Genomic DNA, 20,470 nt, shown 5'->3' with positions numbered 1-20,470 from the left:
ATGCATAACCACTGGAGTAGCTGCTATAGCTAAGTGTAACTGTTTATCTGGGGAAATGTTCCGGAGCCATTATAGGTGAGTGGGACAAGGCCCACCCACTTTTTAGACTCAATAATATCGGACCCACCCACTTTTAACATCTGGAAATACTGGCATTTTCAGCACGTTGTCAGATTCATTCCGTGACCTAGACCTATGAGAGAATGGTTAAACAAACTGCATACCATGTTTTGGCTCCTACCTTGTCTGACGTACTGCACTAACTCAAATCCATTCTGTTGCAATAAAACTCTATATGCCACATTCCACTGCTCTGTGACTGTCAGTCCCAGGTAGGCTAACGTTGTAACTAGTGGTGTTCAGTACCATTTTCTTTTCGATCCAATATCGAGTAAAATTCAGGCTGGTATCTGCGATACCAATCCAATAGCAATACTTTTAACAAGTACACTTAATGTCTGGAAAATCTAAAAAAAAAAAAAAAAAAATTGTGTATTTCAGATTATAACTACATAAGGAAAACAAGGCATGAGAGTAATTATTGTTTAATTATTAAGAACTATTATAAAAATGTAAACTTGCATATTATTTCACATTACATGAATGTGTTAACATGAAACAGGAAAATACTGAGCATGTCCAACATTGACACTTTCCCTCATTCACAAGTTTTTGTTAAGGAACAATAGCATATTTACTGTTTTCCCCTTTAGTTTTTTCTGTTTTTTGCTCAGTACAGACTGAGTGAGTCAGAGTTGACTGACTGGGAGGCATGACAGCACACACTTACCCCAGTGGAAGAAGTAGTTTCCACCAGTCGCACATCATTTGGCCAAGATCCTAATACTTTAACTGCTTTCCACTATGTTCCTGACATACATTACTTCAAATGACTGAAGTATCAAAACTATCGATATTTTGATCTGTGAATTGATTCTAGACTGTAAAGATCTGGTATCGGATATATCAATATTTCAGTATCGATCTGCACATCACTAGTTGTAACTATGAATCAAAAGAGCAGCACACATGGTGGGTCTGGACACAACTGTCACTACAAGCTAAATTGTGTCCACCTGTTGCTTTTAAAAGCATTATGTGATTTTTACAGCATTGAATTACAGGTCACTAGTAGACAGTATGGTGTTTTAACAGATATCTAGCATGCTAACTACTGTGTGTGCGTGTGCGTATGTGGCCAGCAATCACATCATGGCACTGAAGAGAAAATTTTCGGACATCCGAACATTTTTTAGTGCCCCACTGTAACAGTGCAAATTTGTGGCGCCCCCAGACATTCAAAACAGACTTTTTTTTTTTTTTTGGTAAAATTAATTTGTTTTTGATCATGTAATAGTTTGCTCTACTATGTTGCAAATAAACGTTAATTTTAGATGACATTTAGTCTATATATTGTATATTATTATGGACGGAGGCATAAAAGCCAGGTGTAGATTAATGCACAAAGTGAGAATTTGATTTTCCTTGGTCAGGAAATGTACAGTCAGTCCAGCTTGGATTTACAAGGCTGACAATTAATACTGAACAAACAATAACTCAAACTATGAATTATCAAAGAGGTGCAGCATCTGAAACCGACCACAGTAAACATTTGAAAGATAAACAGTACCACAGTGCTTCAGTTTCAGACTCACAGTTTGTCATGTCTTATATTGTGATTGTCTCTCTCAACTCACCATATATTTTTTATTAGTAACTTTTCATTTTTATCAATTATTAGAAATTTCAGGCGACCCCACATGGGGTCCCAACCCCAAGGTTGAAAAACACTGCCATAGCCTATCATTTTAAAATATAGTCGATTAAAAAATGTTAACAAGAAGTAAGTGAAATATGCTATAATGTGGAAATGTATATGTCATTAGACAGCAGAGAGGACAAGAGGCAGAGCAACAGAGCAGGACACAGACAGACAGGGAGAGAGAGACAGACAGACGGGGAGACAGACAGATAGACAGACACCAACAGACAAATAGACAGACAGGGAGAGTGAGATAAGTTTGAATTTTAGTCTCCAACATTATGAAAAGTTCTCAGCTCTCTTTCTCAAATTAAACTTATTTTCCCTTTCTTATCTATATAGTGTTTTTGTTCATTAATACAACAGGAAACCTGCTAATTGTATGAAGCATTTTTAGGTTTGGGGTAATTGTGTCATAATCATTTCAATATTTTAGGTGATTTTTAGGTTCTGTGTGTTGGATTTAAAGTAGCCTATTTGTACTTGCATGCAGACATAAAGACACATGAATAATTAGTATACATAAATTAGTCATTGTACCAGTTTCTGTACTTGTAATATTTTTAAATATGTGATGTGACTGGGCCCAACCTCTGAGGGAAACGACAAAATGGACTCGTATTTCTTCTCTTGCTATAGCTAGATAAAAGTATCAAACCACGTGTTAAAATGCACCAGAATACAGGAAATAGCATCTACTCATTGCAAAATTTGCTGGCAGAGGACACCCGGACCCCCCCTTTAAGTTGTCCTACCCACATTTTTTTTTTGCCCATGCATTAAACTAACGCAGCTTAACTCAAAAAGTAATTTTACTAAAGACCTCATTCCACTCTGCAATGGAGGTAGTGATAGCAAAGTTAGCATGACCCACAGAGCAAAGGGAGATGATGCTGAAACATGTTGTGGTTGCTTTGTCTTCTGCAAATTCAGAGGTGGCATTTTATTTTTACTTCCAGGCTGACCCCCCTACGTTATGACCAAAGAGATCGCATTACACACCTTGGTGAGCTACAGTACAGTGTGGATGACGACGGCTTCCTCCGCCAGCGGGCAAACGACCTCTTTGACTACAACTCTAACGGCCTGCTGACCCGCGTGTACAACCGAGTGACCGAGCGAACAGTGTGGTACCGCTATGACGGCCTGGGTCGACGCGTGGCCACCAAGACCAGCCAGGGCGAGCAGCTGCAGTTCTTCTACGCTGATCTGTCGCAGCCCACCAGGGTCAGCCACTTGTACAACCACAGCAGCAACCTGATCACGTCGCTGTACTACGACCTTCAGGGCCACCTCATCGCCATGGAGCTGAGCAGCGGGGAGGAGTACTACGTGGCATGCGACAGCGTGGGGAGCCCGAGGGCGGTTTTCTCAAGCAAGGGCCGACTTGTCAAAGAGATCCTGTACACCCCTTACGGAGAGGTCTACCAGGACACCAACCCGGATTTCCAGCTCGTCATCGGCTTCCACGGAGGCCTGTACGACGCTTTAACGAGGCTGGTCCACCTGGGCAGGCGTGACTATGACACCTTAGCAGGCCGGTGGACTTCACCCAATCATGAACTGTGGGGGGAGCTTAGTAAGGAGCCCAAACCGTTCAACCTGTACGCCTTTAAGAATAACTGCCCTGTTGGGAGGGTGGAGGAGGTGACGAAGTTCACAACAGGTGAGATTCACACATGTTCTCTCTCACACACGCACACAGATCGGTCTTAAATTTAACTGAGCCACTCACAATGTCACACGAAGTGCCACATCGCAGCTCAACATCACGTATTACTCCCCCACTCCGACACACGCCTACAAGGAAACATCTGCCATACAATGTGAGAGAACAGGGCACAGAGCTAACCACAGGTGAGCAATGTGGCAGGCACAGAAGATGACAGACACAATGTACTGACAACAGAAAGGACGGCCATGCCTCTGATCATCATGGTTTTTTTTGTACATGCGCCGTTACGTTTTGTCCCTGTGCCTGTCAAGAACAAACTGTTTCCCTGAGAGAAAGGGAAAAAAAAAAAAAAAAAATCCACCAAAACTCAAGCGAGGAATGAGATGGAGTAGAAGAGTAGGAGGATGAATATAGGATGTCAGCGGGGACATATGTCCTTCTGGCTAATGGAACATTCATTTGGACTGTCACGTTTTTCTGCTGCGAGATTGTGTATTACAGGCAGAAATCTGTTTGTCAAGAAAACACGAACTAAACCATCTCTGCGTCTGACTGTGTCTCTGTGTATTGCTCTCATATATTGTGTGATTTCCTGTACTAGGTGTAGCTTCTCTGGCCTTATGACTTTTTGTTTGCTTCACTGTATACACATTATATTTCAACATTCTCTCTCAATTTTCTGTGTGTGTGTGTGTGTGTGTGTGTGCGTGTGTGTGTGTGCGTGTGTGTGTGTGCGTGTGTGTGTGTGTGTGTGTGTGTGTGTGTGTCTAGACATCGGTAGCTGGCTGCAGCTGTTTGGCTTTCAGCTTCATAATGTTGTCCCCGGCTTCCCAAAGCCTGAGGTGGGAAGTATGGAACAAACATATGAACTGATGAAGACACAGACCAAGACTCAGGACTGGGACTCCAGCAAGGTGAGCTTTTAACCACAGCAAAGCAGTGAACAGCGCTACTGTGACATTAAAGTTTCCATCTGCCCGCGTATGTAAATTCTACCACTGAGATATAAAACACCTGTAGACTGAGTTTGAGGACATTCACATTATTTTAACATTAAAATTTTGATTCAGGGTGACTACATGACCCTGTCCAAACCAAGCTGGGTCAGTGTTTATTGTTCTTATTGTAGCAATATCAGATTAGTCTTTTTTGTTTTTATAGTTTATTGAGTTTACTTTAAGACATTATGGCTGAAAGTACAACATTATGAAGGGTAACAATAAGTAGCAAGAATAAATAATAGATTCAAGTAAATTAAACAGAATAAAGAAAAAGAATAAAAATAAGTGTAATATGTGTCTGAACTTGTCCAAATATTTGCTGCCTTTTTTCATTTTGTATCAATAAAAATATATGAGACTGATTGGTCTATTCATAAACTAAATAAATACATGAGAAAAAATATATATATATTCAACAATAAACACCTCTATCTAACAAAGTCTTTTTCATTTTATAACTGTATGTAAAAAATAAACTCTATCAGCTTTGGTGCTAATGCAACAGATAGATAGATAGATAGATAGATAGATAGATAGATAGATAGATAGATAGATAGATAGATAGATAGATAGATAGATAGATAGATAGATAGATAGATAGATAGATAGATAGATAGATAGATAGATAGATAGATAGATAGATAGATAGATAGATGAAAAATGTAATGAATAATTTCTTCATCAAACTGATGCAACTTTCCTCAGTTTTTACTGCTTTTACAACCAAGCAACAAAACTTGAAAGTCCAGAAAAGCATTGATTTAAACCAACACTTTTCAGTGATATTAGAGCTTCTTCTGATTTCATAAGGAAAATACTGTTGAATTTCTAATATTTACAGAAAATAGTGGATTCAACTGTAAACGATTTCTAATCCCCAAAATTTTGATATGTAAATGTAATTTTTATAAACTTTGTCTCTCAGTGATGCCGACTATTTATAATGATGAACATACGTTATTGTTCAGCCGTAACTGATGTTTCTCACCACAGACATTTTGAAGGAACTTAAGACTCAAACTGAAACGGTCTTCTATAATGCTAGTAAATTAGTTTAGCGCCACATCTGTAGTGACAGCTCGAGATATTTCCTGTGAAATGTTTATATCAAAATGAGACAATGATATGAGTAACTGTATTAATGAGTCATTCTACTGTTTTGGGTTCAGTTGGTTTTAGGGATCCAGTGTGAGCTGCGTAGACAGTTGAGGAGTTTCATTTCTCTGGAGCGGCTTCCTCTGGTCTCACAGCCTGTGGGATCCACCTGCCACCGACCACCACGCCCTCCACCCTTCAGCTCCAGACCCTCTCTCCTCGGCCCCAGTATCCGGTTCGCTGTTTCCCACGGCCATGTTAGTGCAGAGGTTATCGGCGTGGCCAGCGAGGACAGCAGACGTGTGGCGGCCATTTTGAACGGCGCTGTCCACCTGAGTGGCCTGAGCTTCACTGTGCACGGCTGCGACACCCACCACTTCCTTCAGTCCAGGCCAATCGAGGAAGACCTCGCCCTTGGGTTAGGAGTCGGGGGCCGCCTCCTGGAGAATGGGGTGAACGTGAGCGTGTCTCAGATGAGCGCCACAGTGAACGGCAGGACTCGACGATTCGCCGATATCACGCTTCAGCAGGGGGCGCTGTGCCTGTGCGTGCGCTACGGCGGGACCGAGGAGGAGGAGAGAGCGAGGGTGAGGGAGGAGGCGAGGAAGAGAGCAGTGGAGGGGGCGTGGGAGAAGGAGAGGAAGCGGGTGGAACTAGGGGACGCAGGGAGCAGGGTGTGGAGCGAGGCGGAGAAGCAGCAGCTACTGTCTGGAGGACGCGTTCAGGGTTACGACGGATACTACTCCCTGCCTATAGAGCAGCAGCCGGAGCTGTCCGACTGCCCCGCCAACATCCACTTTATGACACTGAGCGAGGTGGGGGGCAGGTAACAGAGACACGTGAGCAGCCCCCCACCCCACCAAAGACTGCCTGTTTCTACTCTACTCTGATTTGTTCTACTGTTTCTATACTGTATCAAAAAAAGAAGACGAGAAGAAAGAAGAACAAGAAGAGAGATTGGGGGAAAAAATTATTTCCAAATGCCTTTAATTGTGACAAAATGATGGTATTTTATTATTATCGTCCAGTTTCTCCGATTTCTAACAGTGGCACAAGCTGTGTGGTTTGGCTGTGGCTTTGCTTTTTGTATTTCGACCGGCCTGGGACTTACTGACTCGACTTACGAACTTACTCTGACTGACGGACGGACGGACTGATTGTCTGTTATTTGCTGTTTCAACACTGTTCATCATATATGACTCTGTTCCAATTCACTGAACTGTAGAGCTGAAGACTTTAGGATTGCCGATGAAAAATCCTCTTCATGACTCAAATCAAGAGCTCTCTGGTTGCCATTTGAGTTACTACATGGTTTACCTCGGATATACTATCGTTTACATATTGTGTAAGAGAGGCCTTGTCGACTCTGACACTCCCCTTTAGAGAAGGAAACCTGTGCTCTGGTTTTCTGCCTCTGGTGTGCTCCAACAGTAGTTTGTATGAGTGTGTATACTAAAATCAAGAATGTACATAGCCAGTGCTTTCACACTGAAAAAAGTGCTCAACTGGGAATTCTGTTGTTCATAAGTAAGTGTCAGTATTGTTAATCAATAGAAAAACAGTTACATTTTTGCAAAGAATTATACATGGCTATAGTAAATATTCTCGCTGAAAAATCTGACTTTATTGGGTTACAATGCTGATTAAAGTTATTATGTGTGAATTACCAGATCGTTCCCTGGGATTTCATAGGCATTGTTGCTTATTATTTCTCTTGGTGCCCGCTCTCTCCTTCTCCTTCTCCATCTCTCTCTCCCCGGCGTCTGCTCTCTGTCTCGGTGTCTTCCCTCTCTTCCCTCCACACATTTGTTGTGCGCTCTTTGTTCTTGTTTCTGGGAGTTTGTAACTTTCAAATCTGTGCTGTCATTATCACCCATCATTATGGCTCAGACCGAGATATGCATGAGAAACCTGCGTCTGTCAGAAGAGAGGAGGAAGAAGAAGAAGAAGAAGAAGAAGAAGAAGAAGGAGGAGGAGGGGGAAAAAGCGCAGAGGAAGGGAAAAAGAAAAAATGTGACAGCTGAGGCTCAGTGAGTGGGTGGTGAGTGCAGAAGGGGCAGGACCTAGAGTTGGCTGCGCTGTTCTCTACAGCTTGTCTCCTCTCATTAGGAAATGCCAATCAGACTGCATGTGAACCACTTCCAAGGCTCTCCCCCCAAAAAAAAGTTAAAAAAGAAAGTAGTTTGTTTATTTTTTTTCTTTTTTTTTTTTTTAATCTAGCTACCACTAATCCACCTCCCCGTCCGTCTGCCTGCCTATCCCCCACTCGCCTCCCTCCCACCATCACTCCACCATCTGCCCACCATTAATTGTTTGTGTTTCTCTCCTGGGCTGTGGATGACAGAGCCTGCACAATGCATATGTTCTGACTGCGAGCAGGTGATATACGTTCTCCGACTAACACTTTGCTGATCGGGCTGCGATGCACCTTCCCTTTCGAAACCATATGCTCCGCTAGATACTGTCCAACCTCATCTTGACAGTGAAAAGATGGAGGGTCCGGTTGCTAGGAGACGGCTGCACTGAAGAATAGTCTGGGCTGAATGGATGCTCGGTCGCTCTCTTTCTCCCTCTCTCTCTCTCTTTTTGAGTAGCCTGTAATGTCAATCAGACGAATGACAGATTTTTTTTTCTCCTCTCCTCAGCAGTCAGCATTCTCTCCATGGAAATCAGCACTTCAATATGTCAAATTGAATTTTTGTTCCACATTATATGTCAGATGGAGGCTGATGTGTATGACTGTCTATGAGTGACCTCATTTGAAGAGTTTATTGCAACCAATATCATTTATTTTCTTTGCCTTTCACATAAACAGAATTGCATTAAGAAAACAGCACAAGATTTGTTGTCAACTTATGTATGCAGTAATGGATATTAATGTTTCAGCAGTTGGATATTTTACATCTCTGAAAGTTATGAAGCTTAAAAAAAGAAAGAAACAGCATATGTAGGCAGCATATGTGTAAAAAAACAAAAAACAAAACAAAACTGAAAGGATACAGCGATGTGAGTCATTGCTTGGGCTTAAAATTTCTTTTCAACAAAGAAGAACTAAAAAAAAAAAAACAGGAACTGATTTACTACAAAAATATGATTGTTCACAGCTTCAAGGATGCAACAGTAAGTGCATAAGAAGACATAATACATAATACTCTTTGACATCCAGCGTATCACAGGTGACTCATGGTGGGGTTAGGGTCAGGATCAGGTTACATTTTCATGTCGTACTTCATGTGAATTTGTTTCAGCCACATGTTACACACAGATGTTCACTTTCAAATCAAGTCTAATACATGCATATTAGCTGCACAATTGTTCACTTCAGGTGGGTTGCATGAAAAGAACAACTGATTTACTGGAAAATGTCAGAGGTAAAGAAAATAGTTTGTATACAGCATTCAGGATGCAACAGGAGGCTTCATTTTAATACATACTGACATCTATCAGGTCACAGTTAACTCCTTATAGGGATTCACTTGAGCCATGTAGTTCAAGTTGTGCTCCAGCCACATGATAAAAACAGAAACTAGATGATGTTCCCTCTGAAAGGATCCCCACATGAGAAGAGTGACAATGAAAAGGTTACAAAAATAGAAACTAATTTACTGGAAAATGTCTGAGGTAAAGAAAACAGGTTGTATACAGCGTTCAGGACTCAGCAGTAGGTTTCATTTCAACACTTTTTACATCTGTCAGTGACCCATTTTAGAGTTAGGGTAACATTTGAGCCATGTTTAAACTCGCGTAGCTGAAGATGAGCTTCAGATCCATCTTTATGACAGAAACTAGTAGATGAACCCTAATTCTAAATGAGTGGATGTTAAAAGATTTTAATCAACATACTGACTGTGGTATAATTATGTCAGTGGTGCGGTTTGGGCCTTCTTCTTGTTCCTGTTTCTGTGTGTCTGTGCAGCATGTGGCATCTATCGGAGGCATGCGTTGGGGCTGCTGTGTGTCGTTGACAGGCTATTACCGGGTGTCTGTGCCTCTGTGTGTGTTTGTGCCCGTCTCTGAGCAGTGACAGGGTAAAGCAGAGGCATGGCAATTCCTTGTCCGGGCTTCTGGAAGGCTGCTATCAAGTTCCTGATTTGCCGGAAATATCGTTTCTGCACACCAGGAGTGGTCTGAAATGCAGAAAAAGAAGGAGGAATTTAGCTCTCTCCCCCCTTTTCTCTTTCTGTCTCTTGTGTCTCCGTCCCTCACATCAAACCCCACGAGGGAAATGAAAAGGACAGGACAGGAGCAGCCTGAAATGAGCTCTCACAGATTCACCTTATAAAGATATCAGACACACCGGAGTCGAGACAGAAACACATCATGAATAGCATGAATAGTGCATTGTGCAGATGGATGCACTGGAATCATATCAATTATATTTTTATATGGTATCTGGTCTACTGAGCCAAACTGAGCCTGGATTTAAGACATGATGGCACGATGCAAAAGAAACATGCTGTTATGTATTGAGAGTTTCTGTAGATGAGAAATATACTCAGGGGGTTTAAGAGCTAAATTAAGAAAATACTGGCTGAAGCTAAACTTCAAAATAATACTCACTCCCCTGAGCTGTTTTTTAATAATTTGCTAGTCAACAAAACGCATATATTTTAGGATTTATGCCTGAAGATTCCTACTTGTGACTGAAAACAAATGCAATAACAACACAAACTTTTTTTCCCTTCTTTTTTTTAGAAACAGTTCATCTACTTTTTAGTCAATACCAGCCCTCTTGGAAGTTTGTATTTATTAAATTCAATGTTTTCAGCATTGATGGATTTTTATTATTTATTTATTTATTTATTTTACTTTGACACAAGTGAAAGTAAACCACAGCTGTAAATCTGCCATTTAACATCTCTGAACTACAAAGCCTCAAACTAGTGAATATATTATCATTTTGCACAGTAAGGACTTAGGAGACACTCTGCCCTTTAAAAAGATTTGTTTTCATTTTTGTGCTATCAATCAAACTGCAAGAAAAGTGTGGAAACGGTGCTCTTTGGACGCACTTTAAAATCATTTAATCAAATGTAGACAGCAACGCATTGTGGGTGTTTCTGTCTCCGACCACAAGTGTTACCTCTGTTCTCTAGAATATTTCATTAAAGTGACTGATATTGCGCATGAATAATGTAAACTGTTATTGAGCTTGTAGTGAAATTTGTGTAATTCGAGTCCATCCCTGCTCTCTGTTCGCTTGATGCTGTCAGTAAAGATGAGCGAGGGCAAAATGTAGTTACAACAGCATTCTAGCTCAGTTGTTAGAGCAGAGACACAAAGCCTTCAGATGTCTCTATACATTCCCATCTCTGGGTGTTTGCCAATCCTCAGTGCTCTATTACATATCCCATCAGAAATGCTGTCAAATGCAATTCTACGTTCCCCCATCTCTGGAGTATATGCTGATGCTGTAGTGTGTATGTGTGTGTGTTTAAATTTGAGGGGAAAACTATGTCACATGGGGGGTATTATTGCAAAAGTGAAAAGAAAGTGCACCTATTTCCATGGTGCTGTCACCACTTAAAGAAAATACAAAAAAAAAAAAAAAAAAAACCCACACCACCAACAACGTTTGACTCAAATTTGCAGCTTGCTGAATTAGGCCGCCCAAAACAGCTTCTAGAACTAATAAACAGCCGTGGCACGAGGCAGAGGATGGATGTGCGGCTGATTTACCATTTCTGTAAAGGTTTTCTTATGAATGTGGACAGAGGTAGAATTAGAATGCCAGTAGAACAGTGGTTCCCAACCTGTTTTGGTTCATGACCCCAATTTTAACATCACAAATTTGTGGCGACCCCAGACATTCAAAACAGATATTTTTTTTGCTAAAATTAATTTTTGATCATGTAATAGTTTGCTATACTATGTTGCAAATAAATTATTTTTATTAAACATTTAGTCTATATAATGGATATTATTATGGACGGAGGCAGAAAAGCCAGGTGTAGATTACTGCACAAAGTGAGAATTTGATTTTCCTTGGTCAGGATATGTACAGTCAGTCCATCTTGGATTTACAAGGCTGACAATTAATACTGAACAAACAAGAACTCGAACTATGAATTATCAAATAAAATAGCTGCAGGATCCGAAACTGACCACAATGAACATTTGAAAGATAAACAGTACCACAGTGCTTCAGTTTCAGCTTCAGAGTTTGTCATGTCTTTTATGGATTGGGATTGTCTCTCTCAACTCACCATACATTTTTGATTAGTAAATCTGTTTTTTTTTTTTTTATCTATTACAAGAAATTTCAGACAACTCCATTTGGTTGAAAAACCCTGCAATAGAAGAATACAGAGGAAACATCTCACCTCTGCTGCCCAGGAGCCTCCGTTGTCCTTGTGCAGCCTGTACGTGTACACATACCCATTACACCTGCACAAATACAGACACACAACAACCTTTGACCTTTTGTTTTCAGCTTAATCAACAGCACACTGGCTCCCAGCATGATCACTGCTTCTGTGGGAGTCTTTACTTCACATTTAACGACAGAAAACACTAACGGTGTAATATTTGTTCAGTGGAAGTTCTTTAATAATCACATGTTGGCAGAGTTTTGGGTTTAATACTCACAGTACACATAAGCAGTAGACACCTGGTAAAGAGTCACTGTTGCGGACTAAGTAGCACCCATCTCGGCCGTCCTGGCCCAGCCGCCTCTCGCCTTCTTCCTTGCCGATGGGTCCGTGGTAGATGGGCAGCTTCTCCATCACCCCTGAATCCAGACCTGAGTCCTCTCCTCCTCCTCTACCACCTCCTCCTTTCTCTCTCTGTAGATCTGATCTTTTTCGTTCTTCTGCTCCCAACTGCCAATATGTGTCTCCTCACTCTTATTTCTCACCTTCAACTTTTTTTTTGCTTCTCACTGCAGGCAAAAACCCCTCTTTTTTTTTTTTTTTTTTTTTTTTAGTCTTCACTTCAGTGTATATGCTCAGGACTGGGAGCACAGGTTAGGCAGCTGTCCAGCCTCTCATCTGATAGCGCTTCTCGCTGTTTCAAATATCTGTTAGGGCGTCTGAGCCTTTCCAAGCGAGCTGTTTCGAGTTTTCCACCTAGAATGATTTCAGCCTTCTCTCTCTCTCCTTTTCTCTCTCTCTTTCTCTCTACCCTATAACCTATACGACTTGATGCTCCGGCTTCCTCTTTCTCTATATCTCACACGCTTTCGCACACTCAAAATACAGCTTTGTGTATCTCTCAGGAAATGATTGTCTGATTTTTTTTTTTTTTTTGACAGGAAATAACTTCAAAGATTCTAACTGAATATTTCCACAGCAATAGAAAGCACAAGACAGGGATGAAAAGACAGAGGGGCAGAATCACCCTTTTTATACAGGGAGATGTATATTGTGCTTATGTAGTGACTTGTACTGTTTCCAGCTCAATTATCCAGAGGCCTCACTTTGTTTGATTATTTAACAGAACTTTGCTTACACTGTCTGTTTTCACCATGTTTTCCATGAATAGTGATGTACAGTTTGTTACACAGAATCTGAGATAGATCGGCAGTGCTTTCATTTCTCATCTCACACTTTTAATGGAAACTATACTGATAAAAGAGGAACACATAGAAAGGCATATTTACATAAGAGCCTCCCTGAACTGTTGTGCTTTGTTGTGACTAAACCATTTTAAGTTTATGACAGGAAGAGCTTATCAGTTTTATCAAAAGATCAGCATTTGAGGAGGTATTTTTGCACACTGCGCAGCACATGTTTTCCATTCAGTTAAACGTGTGTCGAGAATATTCGCACCTGCTTTTACAGCAAATCGGCTAATGAAGCTGTGTGTGTATGTGTGTTGACGTACTGCAGAGCCACAACAAACTCATCCTGCAATCTGTCCTGTCAGTCGCAAAGTTCTGTTGTGTCAAATTAAGGATCTGGTGATTCAAATATTGAATGTTTGCTGCTGTGACACTGTGCACATTTTTTTTTAACCGAACTGATGGCACAGCGTCTGGTGCTAGAAGCTCATCTGTCATGGTGAGATGCATGTAATTCTAGGTTTGACTGTTGGGATCAAGATTTAGGAAAACAAATCAAAAACCAAGTTATCTCCATGTGAAAGCTGTCAAATCCACCCACAAGGAACAGAAAGAAACCATCTCATCCTAACATTGAGATATTCTTTCAGCTGGTGACCTCCGTTAATGGAGCAGTTTTTTGAGGATTTCTGTTGTTATACATTGAGAACTGTTGCCTACATGAGTCATCAGTCTGTGTCAGAGCGCATGTTTCCCTTGGCTCTCAAAGATCATGAGCGGTGGGACTTTGGGGCTCTGTCTGGCTACAGCCACCGGTGACATCCCAGTCTGTGTACCGACAGCACTTTAGCACCACCCAGTGGCAGAACTCAAAACAAACTTAGGGTAGATGGACTGCAATTAGGACACAGACTGGACCTACAGAATTCTCAAGCACTTTTCCTGCCTTGTGGGTCCAATATTAATCTTAGAAAATATTCAGACTGCCTTGGTTACCAGCGTGTAACAGGAAAAAAAAACACAGAAGCTACAAGATTTCAACATGACTGAAAACATTCCGAGCATTATGCATTCAATCTCCTTGTGTATAATAATCTAGTAGCCTTCAGCGGTGCAAAAAAATGACTCTATTGGCTCTCAGCTCATACAGAGGCAGACCAGGGCCAATGTAGAATGCAGTGGATCTATACTGGACACAAATAGCAGACAGAAATACATCATTGATTAGCTGACGGCTCCCTCAACCAACACAAGTGGCTGGACCGGAATGTATCATAAGGGTATTGGTATATGGTATCTGGCCTTGGTACTGTATGTATACAACCTATGAGAGGCACTCCAAGAGGAGGAGGGGGAATGATGGAACTGGATGTCCATCTGCCGAAGTGAGACAGTTAAGTGGAGGAAGACGCTCTGTCACAGCCGCTGGAGGGGAGGATTGAGGAGAGGAATGTAAAAATGATGGAGGGAATAAGTTTCACCAAAAATGTGAGCGAATGAGGACAAAAATAGACAAGTCCAGAGCAGTGGAAGAAGTATTCAAATGCTTTATTTGGTAAAAGCAGGAAGACAGCACTGCAAAATGTCAAAGTCCTGCTTAACTTATTTACTACAACAAGTATTAGCAGCAAAATACAAAATGTTGAAGTAAAAGTACCTCCATGACCCTTTTGAGGATTAAAAAGATCATGAGGTTGAATGGATGAAGTGAAAAGACTAGTTTGGTCCCAGTGAATGTTATGAAAACCTTTACTACAGGGGTTATGTGATCACTCTCATTTGTCTGATCAGTCTGTTCATCAGTCTGTGAGAAGGATTAAAGAAAAAATACTGGGAGGAACTTCATCAAACTTGATAGAAGGGTAAAGCACTTGTGAAGGACGATTCCCATACATTTTCGAAGAGAAAAATCACCCCAAACTGACATACAACAAAGAAAATACCAGTTAAAAGATAAATAAAATTAACTGAGAAATTGCAGTCACTATATTAGAAAGACCTCTTTTACCATCATACCATCGCCAATACTCCAACACTTATGTGAAAATAGTAATACATCTATGGTGAAAACACTAGCAACATCCTTACCAGTATTTTGGAATTAAGTATGTTCTAGATTTCATTATTTGTATGCTTTATTTTATAATATTATGAATAATTACATGTATTTTGTGAGTATAGGTTCTGAAGAAATATAAGATTAGGTACAACATTCCTGGAGTTCATTTCAAGTCCTGAATCTTTTATGTATTTAAAATTATTTTGGCTTTAATCTAACTATGCTAACAGCTAGCCTGTGGTTAGCATGCTAGTTAACACTAACTGAAGTCACCATGTTAGCTAGCTCATGTTAGCTATTTGACTTGAAAAAGTACAGCTATATATATTCATGTTTGCTTAAAAGAAAGCATTTTCTTATATGTATTACTAAGGAAACTAAAGGTCATGTTTATATTCGTTTTGTGTGTAGGATGTTGTAGAATAGGCAGACATCTCGGTGACAGGAAGTAGCTTTGTTTAGCATGTGTAGCCTACAACAAATCTGGATGAAAGGAGAAAAACATAGGTCATAATTAACTTGTTGTTTGTAATGTTGTGGTTTAATAGCAGAGAGCTGTTGGCCTTGGCTGAGTTCTGTGTCCTTTAGTTATCTCACATTATTGGATTTTTGATTGTGGAGTTTCCGAGTCTGAACAGCAGGTTATTGTTGTTTTGCTGGACTGAAGGTCCATCATATGAAACATCATCATATGAAACAAAAACATTTATTTTAGGTGAGATATTTATCTGGACATTTGTTTAGAGATTTAGAAGTAGAACTACTATGCGGCAGAAGTGTTAACAATGAATATGATGTCAAGAGGTCAAAGGTCGATCCCTTATTATCAACTGTACGTGTCAAATTTCCATCTTTGTCAGACGAATTTGTAGACTTAATGGTACAATATTTCCTTCTACCACAAAATTATAAACAAGTATATACACAACTACAGGTGCATCATAATTGTACTTAGCCTATGTGCAATATTTGAGTAAAAGTCACCACTCCTATGATCTTCCATTTTAATAGAAATTTACATTTTTGCATATGTTGTTTATTATTCAGAACAAGAGACTGCAAGAAATACATTCTTTTATTCGATAAATTCATTTACATAAAACAGCAATAAATGTTTAAAGTTAAAGAATGCACAAAATCCAGAAAAGACAAAAACAGTAGTAACACTGGTTAATTATTATCCTTAAACATCTGTATTTCTTTTATCTGTCATATGCTCTGTTGGACTTTGACTTTAGCAACAGCCCCCATGTTTATTTGAGTTCAGTCATTACTCTTTTGGGATGTGGAGCAAGTACAACAAAAAAAAAAGTTCTGCCCTCTAAAGTCCACTAGGCAGCACCAGAGCTCTCCACTATCGCCAGGTCTTTCAGGTCACTGAGTTTCCGTGAGAAGGAACTCAGCCTGGTACTGAAGGAGCCCCTCTTCTGGCTGTGATCATCCCTCCGGGCCTTCAGGCAAGCGCATAATCCCTTACAGAGACCACCGAGGCGACCGCGAAAATGATGCCCGATAAAGCAGTAGAGCAGGGGGTTGATGGCCGAGTTGGAGAATCCCAAGCAGAGGGTGATGGGGGTGAGGTTGCGGATGGTCCAGTCCACCCAGCAGCTGTCGGCCAAACCGTAAGCTTGCAGAATTTCCAGCATGGTCACATAGTGGAATGGGAACCAGCAGAAGAAAAAGGCCAGAACCACAGCTGCCACCGTCCACAAGACTCTCTCCAGGCCCCTGCCCTCTTGTGGTCTTCCTCCACTGGAGTTTGGGTTCACACAGGGAGTGGGGGGTCTCTCTGTTCTACTGCAGTGCTCTGGGGATTCCACAGATTTTTTGACAGAGTGAGATGAGCTCCCCATTCGTATCACGTCGGTGTCCGCTAGTAAATGTCGGCCAATCACACAGTAGCAACAAGAGATAACAACCAGAGGCAGAAGGAAGGCCAGAATTATCTTCATCCAGGCCAGAGTTAGAAACCAGGTATCATCAGGATAAAAAATCGCACAGGCCTCCACGTTTTCCTTCAAGGGGTAAAGGTCCCGCAGAGCCAGGGTAGGCGCAGAGCAAGCACAAGACAGAAACCACACCAGGCCGCACGCCAGTTTGGCTCGTTTGGGGTCCCGGGCACTCTGGGAACGCAGCGGGTGCACGATAGCCAGGTAGCGGTCCATGCTCATGCACGTGATGAAGAAGATAGACGCGTAGAGGTTGAAGCTGAGCAGAGCGCCACAGATCTTGCAAGCCAAACGTCCAAAGGGCCAGTTGTAGTCCTGGGAGTAGGGGACGGCCCACAGCGGCAGGGACATCAGGAACAGAAGGTCGGACACACACAGGTTCAGCATGAAAGTGTTAGCGATGCTCCTGGAGGTGCTGGAATGGGCTAGCACAAATATAGCCAGCGTGTTACCCACAATCCCCAGCCCGCTGATAATGCTGTAGATGATGGGGATGAGGGTGGTCATGGATAGAGAAGGCCATTCTGGACAGTGGGAGGTGGGGGGGTCTGAAGAGGAGTTCAGGTAGCTCTCTGTAGTGGAGTTAAGGGAGGAGTTGAAAAGGGAAAGGTTGTTTGGGATCACCATGATGGAACTTGATGTACCCTTACGTCACTAGACTTGACTTCCCTCCAAGAACAGCTGGAAAGAAAATGGAAAATTGGGCAATTAGAATTCATGCACCATTGTTTTTTGTTTTTTGTTTTTTTTAATCAAATCTCAAAACAAATCAGCAGGTATGAAGCCTGTTACAATGTGTGCATGATTTAATGTGAAATACTCACACAATTACTATTTTGTATTGTATTTTCAATTAACAAACTGAAAATAAAGCTATTAATATGTGAATCTGCAAACACTAAATTATGTGGCACTCACATGGAAAATTCACTTTTTACAGTGTATGGTCCAACAGTAGAATAGAATATAGATTAATTGAGTAGTTGCCACTTATTGAATTAATCAGTAGCTATTTTGCCATCTCATTATTTGATTTTCTGTTTTTTCCTCCTTTGTGGCTAACTATCCTTGGGTTGTGAACCAAACACATCATTTGAGGTGAGGATATCCTTGGAAATTAGCATGTTTGTTTTGTAGTTCAGAGCACCTAAACATCAAAACAACAAAGAATTGAAAGTTGCACCTCTTGCAGAGTTGTGTATGCACATGTTAGAAAATGGAGGAAACTGAAGAGACAAACAGTGTAAACTGTAAATAGTTTTCGCTGGAGCTGAGCTAAATAAAGACTGAGAACTGACAGATGTGAAAGGTACAGTTTTCATTAACAGTTTGTCTATTTAGCAATACAGCTACATTAACTGATGCACTGTAAGTTCTCAAAATAAACAAATACAAGAAAAACTTTTAGTTTTTTTTAATAGATGTTTTACTCAACTTATTTTTCTATGAGTAAAATAAAAATGACAAAATACTGTAGAATTATTACAAGTGATGCTTGCATCTCTGTGTAGCAAAAGAGGGTTAAATACAGCTGAAGTCTGTTCTTTGTAGGATGATAAATTCAATCCACCCATTGTAACATTTATCAAAAATATCTGTATTGAGTCTCAAAGCAAAATGTCAATTTTTCCATTACAAAAATGTCATACATCACCTTATATGATGCATGACATTCGTTTGCCTTTTATGGATGAAGAAAAAACTTGTCCACACAGTAATCTTTAGTATTTGCCTCATGTGTTTGTTAGCTGTCCCACTTGATAACAAATCACACTAAAAATACATTACACCATTCTGGACGTTTGGCAGTAATGAAATACCTGCTGACAGGGTTGTAATAATCTGGTGTCACTCTGTAGACACATCTATTTTTTTTTTTTTAGGAATAATTGAAAAAGTCTTTTTAAAAAACTCATAACATCCACCAGGTCGACGCTGACTCATTTTAATGTTAGGGTTACTTTTAGGCCATGGTTAAAGTGATGGAGTTCAGACTGTGTTTCAACCACATGTTAAACACAGAAACCAGATAAAGTCTATAACCCACATATTGGCCTTTCACTTCTTTGTCTATAATGTTAAGACTGATTACGACTTATACATATATACATATATACATACTGTGATCCCCCAGTTTAGTTAAAGTCACTCAAACTGTTCTTTTTCCAGTGCTATGTAATCCACATCAAAACAGAAACAGCAACAAGTAGAAGGCAGACAATATCATCCTCAAACAAAAGTGGCATTAAGGCCAAAAAATAAAAGAAACTTAAACACATTATCAAATCCAACTAAAAGTGCTTAATCTCTGCCTTTGCATGTTTCTTATTAAAAGCATTTCTTTTACCTGGTCTGGTTGGAGTGTCCTGTTCAAGCAGCCAAGCCTCAGCCTCAGTTCTTTTGGCTAAAGTCCATGTCTTGACATTTGCTCCTCGACCCCTCTAAGAGAAATCTGTGCAGCTGAGTACTCCAGACCATATCACGCCTCTGTGTGTGTGTGTGTCTGTGTGTGTATGTGTTGTGTGTGTGGAGAAAACAGACTCTGAGAAACCAGATGAGTTTGGGGGTCTTATAGCTCCCTGGAGCCTCTTGATGATTGCACAACAGGGAAGTTGCTTATGCGTCACAGCTTCTTTACCGAAGGGGCTGGACTGGGCTGGATGTGGACACAAGCCAGGCCAAGGGGGGTAGGAATGAAACACTTTTACTGTTGCTGATTTTTTTTTTGTTTTGTTTTTTTTTGTTATGTTTTGTTTTTGTTTTTTTCATTTCAATCCTACATTTTCATTTTACTTTCTGTTTGCGAGAAAGAGAAAATCAAGTCAAGATGTGCATCAAGAGTCAGAGCTGAGTCTCCAGTGGCTGGTTTTGCTGCAGACACACAACCTCATGCTGCACCTGGACCATAATGAACAGGCCACCGGGGTGTTTAAAGTGTCAAACCTCACGGCCTGTAACTGTCCCAGCCGGGGCCCCTGACCTGACGAATTGAAGTTACCAGTTAATTAGCAGAGCATCGCACTTTGTGTCATATTCTTTCTGCCAGCGGTCAGATAAGGCATGGGAAATATTTACTCTGTCTCAGCGGAAGTCGAAGGAAGCCACTGGGGCAGAGGCAGAAGAGGAGGAGGAGAGAGGAAGATGAATGATGAGGAGGAGGACGAGCAGATCCTGCAGGGAGTGAACGAGAAGATGAGAAGGAGAGGGAACGACGGAGAGCGGGAGGAGGAATAAAGAGAGAAAGCGGAGATTCCCTCCAGTGGTTTTTCATTAAAGCCTCTGGTGAAAGTTAATGAGGGATGCGTGCAAAGCTCTGAGACCGATTACATCACAGCCGCTTTGATCAATGGCGTTAGCGGCCGCCTGTATGTGTGTGTGCATGTGTTGGCCTATGCCTCGGTACTTGTGCAACTACATGTGCTCAATCT

The 20,470-nt window shown here is 41.0% G+C and overlaps 3 protein-coding genes across 3 annotated transcripts in view; 1 reads left to right on the top strand and 2 right to left on the bottom strand.

Annotated features, from left to right (window-relative positions):
- tenm1 (teneurin transmembrane protein 1) overlaps positions 1 to 7,199 on the top strand; it is a 269,383-nt gene extending 262,184 nt beyond the window's left edge. Inside the window, exons 36-38 of the mRNA XM_030145470.1 lie at positions 2,722 to 3,428; positions 4,209 to 4,351; positions 5,608 to 7,199. Coding sequence (XP_030001330.1) covers positions 2,722 to 3,428; positions 4,209 to 4,351; positions 5,608 to 6,363 — 1,606 coding nt within the window. The 3' untranslated portion in view covers positions 6,364 to 7,199. The remainder of the gene's footprint in view (positions 1 to 2,721; positions 3,429 to 4,208; positions 4,352 to 5,607) is intronic.
- A 725-nt stretch (positions 7,200 to 7,924) lies between these two features.
- LOC115427083 (SH2 domain-containing protein 1A) lies at positions 7,925 to 12,689 on the bottom strand. The gene is made up of 3 exons (XM_030145471.1): positions 12,122 to 12,689; positions 11,857 to 11,920; positions 7,925 to 9,660 (listed from the first exon to the last, which is right to left on the bottom strand). The coding sequence occupies exons 1-3, from the start codon at positions 12,256 to 12,258 to the stop codon at positions 9,460 to 9,462; spliced, it is 402 nt and encodes a 133-aa protein (XP_030001331.1). The 5' UTR covers positions 12,259 to 12,689; the 3' UTR covers positions 7,925 to 9,459.
- Positions 12,690 to 16,150: 3,461 nt separating this feature from the next.
- agtr2 (angiotensin II receptor, type 2) lies at positions 16,151 to 19,565 on the bottom strand. The gene is made up of 2 exons (XM_030144717.1): positions 19,390 to 19,565; positions 16,151 to 17,723 (listed from the first exon to the last, which is right to left on the bottom strand). Exon 2 carries the CDS (start codon positions 17,667 to 17,669, stop codon positions 16,425 to 16,427), a length of 1,245 nt encoding a protein of 414 aa, XP_030000577.1. The 5' UTR covers positions 17,670 to 17,723; positions 19,390 to 19,565; the 3' UTR covers positions 16,151 to 16,424.
- Positions 19,566 to 20,470: the final 905 nt, after the last annotated feature.

This window comes from Sphaeramia orbicularis, chromosome 10, assembly GCF_902148855.1.
Source record: "Sphaeramia orbicularis chromosome 10, fSphaOr1.1, whole genome shotgun sequence".
NCBI lineage: Eukaryota > Metazoa > Chordata > Actinopteri > Kurtiformes > Apogonidae > Sphaeramia > Sphaeramia orbicularis.
The sequence above is the reverse complement of the archived record's forward strand: the minus strand, read 5'-3'. Positions and strand labels throughout refer to the sequence as shown.

What these genes read in the sequence shown, in the direction of transcription:
- agtr2 (XM_030144717.1), bottom strand. Translation starts at nt 17,669, where the DNA reads ATGGTGATCCCAAACAACCTTTCCCTTTTCAACTCCTCCCTTAACTCC.
- LOC115427083 (XM_030145471.1), bottom strand. Translation starts at nt 12,258, where the DNA reads ATGGAGAAGCTGCCCATCTACCACGGACCCATCGGCAAGGAAGAAGGC. An exon ending in GTCTACTGCTTATGTGTACT is followed by an intron (nt 11,921 to 12,121) that starts GTGAGTATTAAA and finishes GTATTTGTGCAG; the next exon opens with GTGTAATGGGTATGTGTACA. An exon ending in GAGGCTCCTGGGCAGCAGAG is followed by an intron (nt 9,661 to 11,856) that starts GTGAGATGTTTC and finishes TCTGCATTTCAG; the next exon opens with ACCACTCCTGGTGTGCAGAA.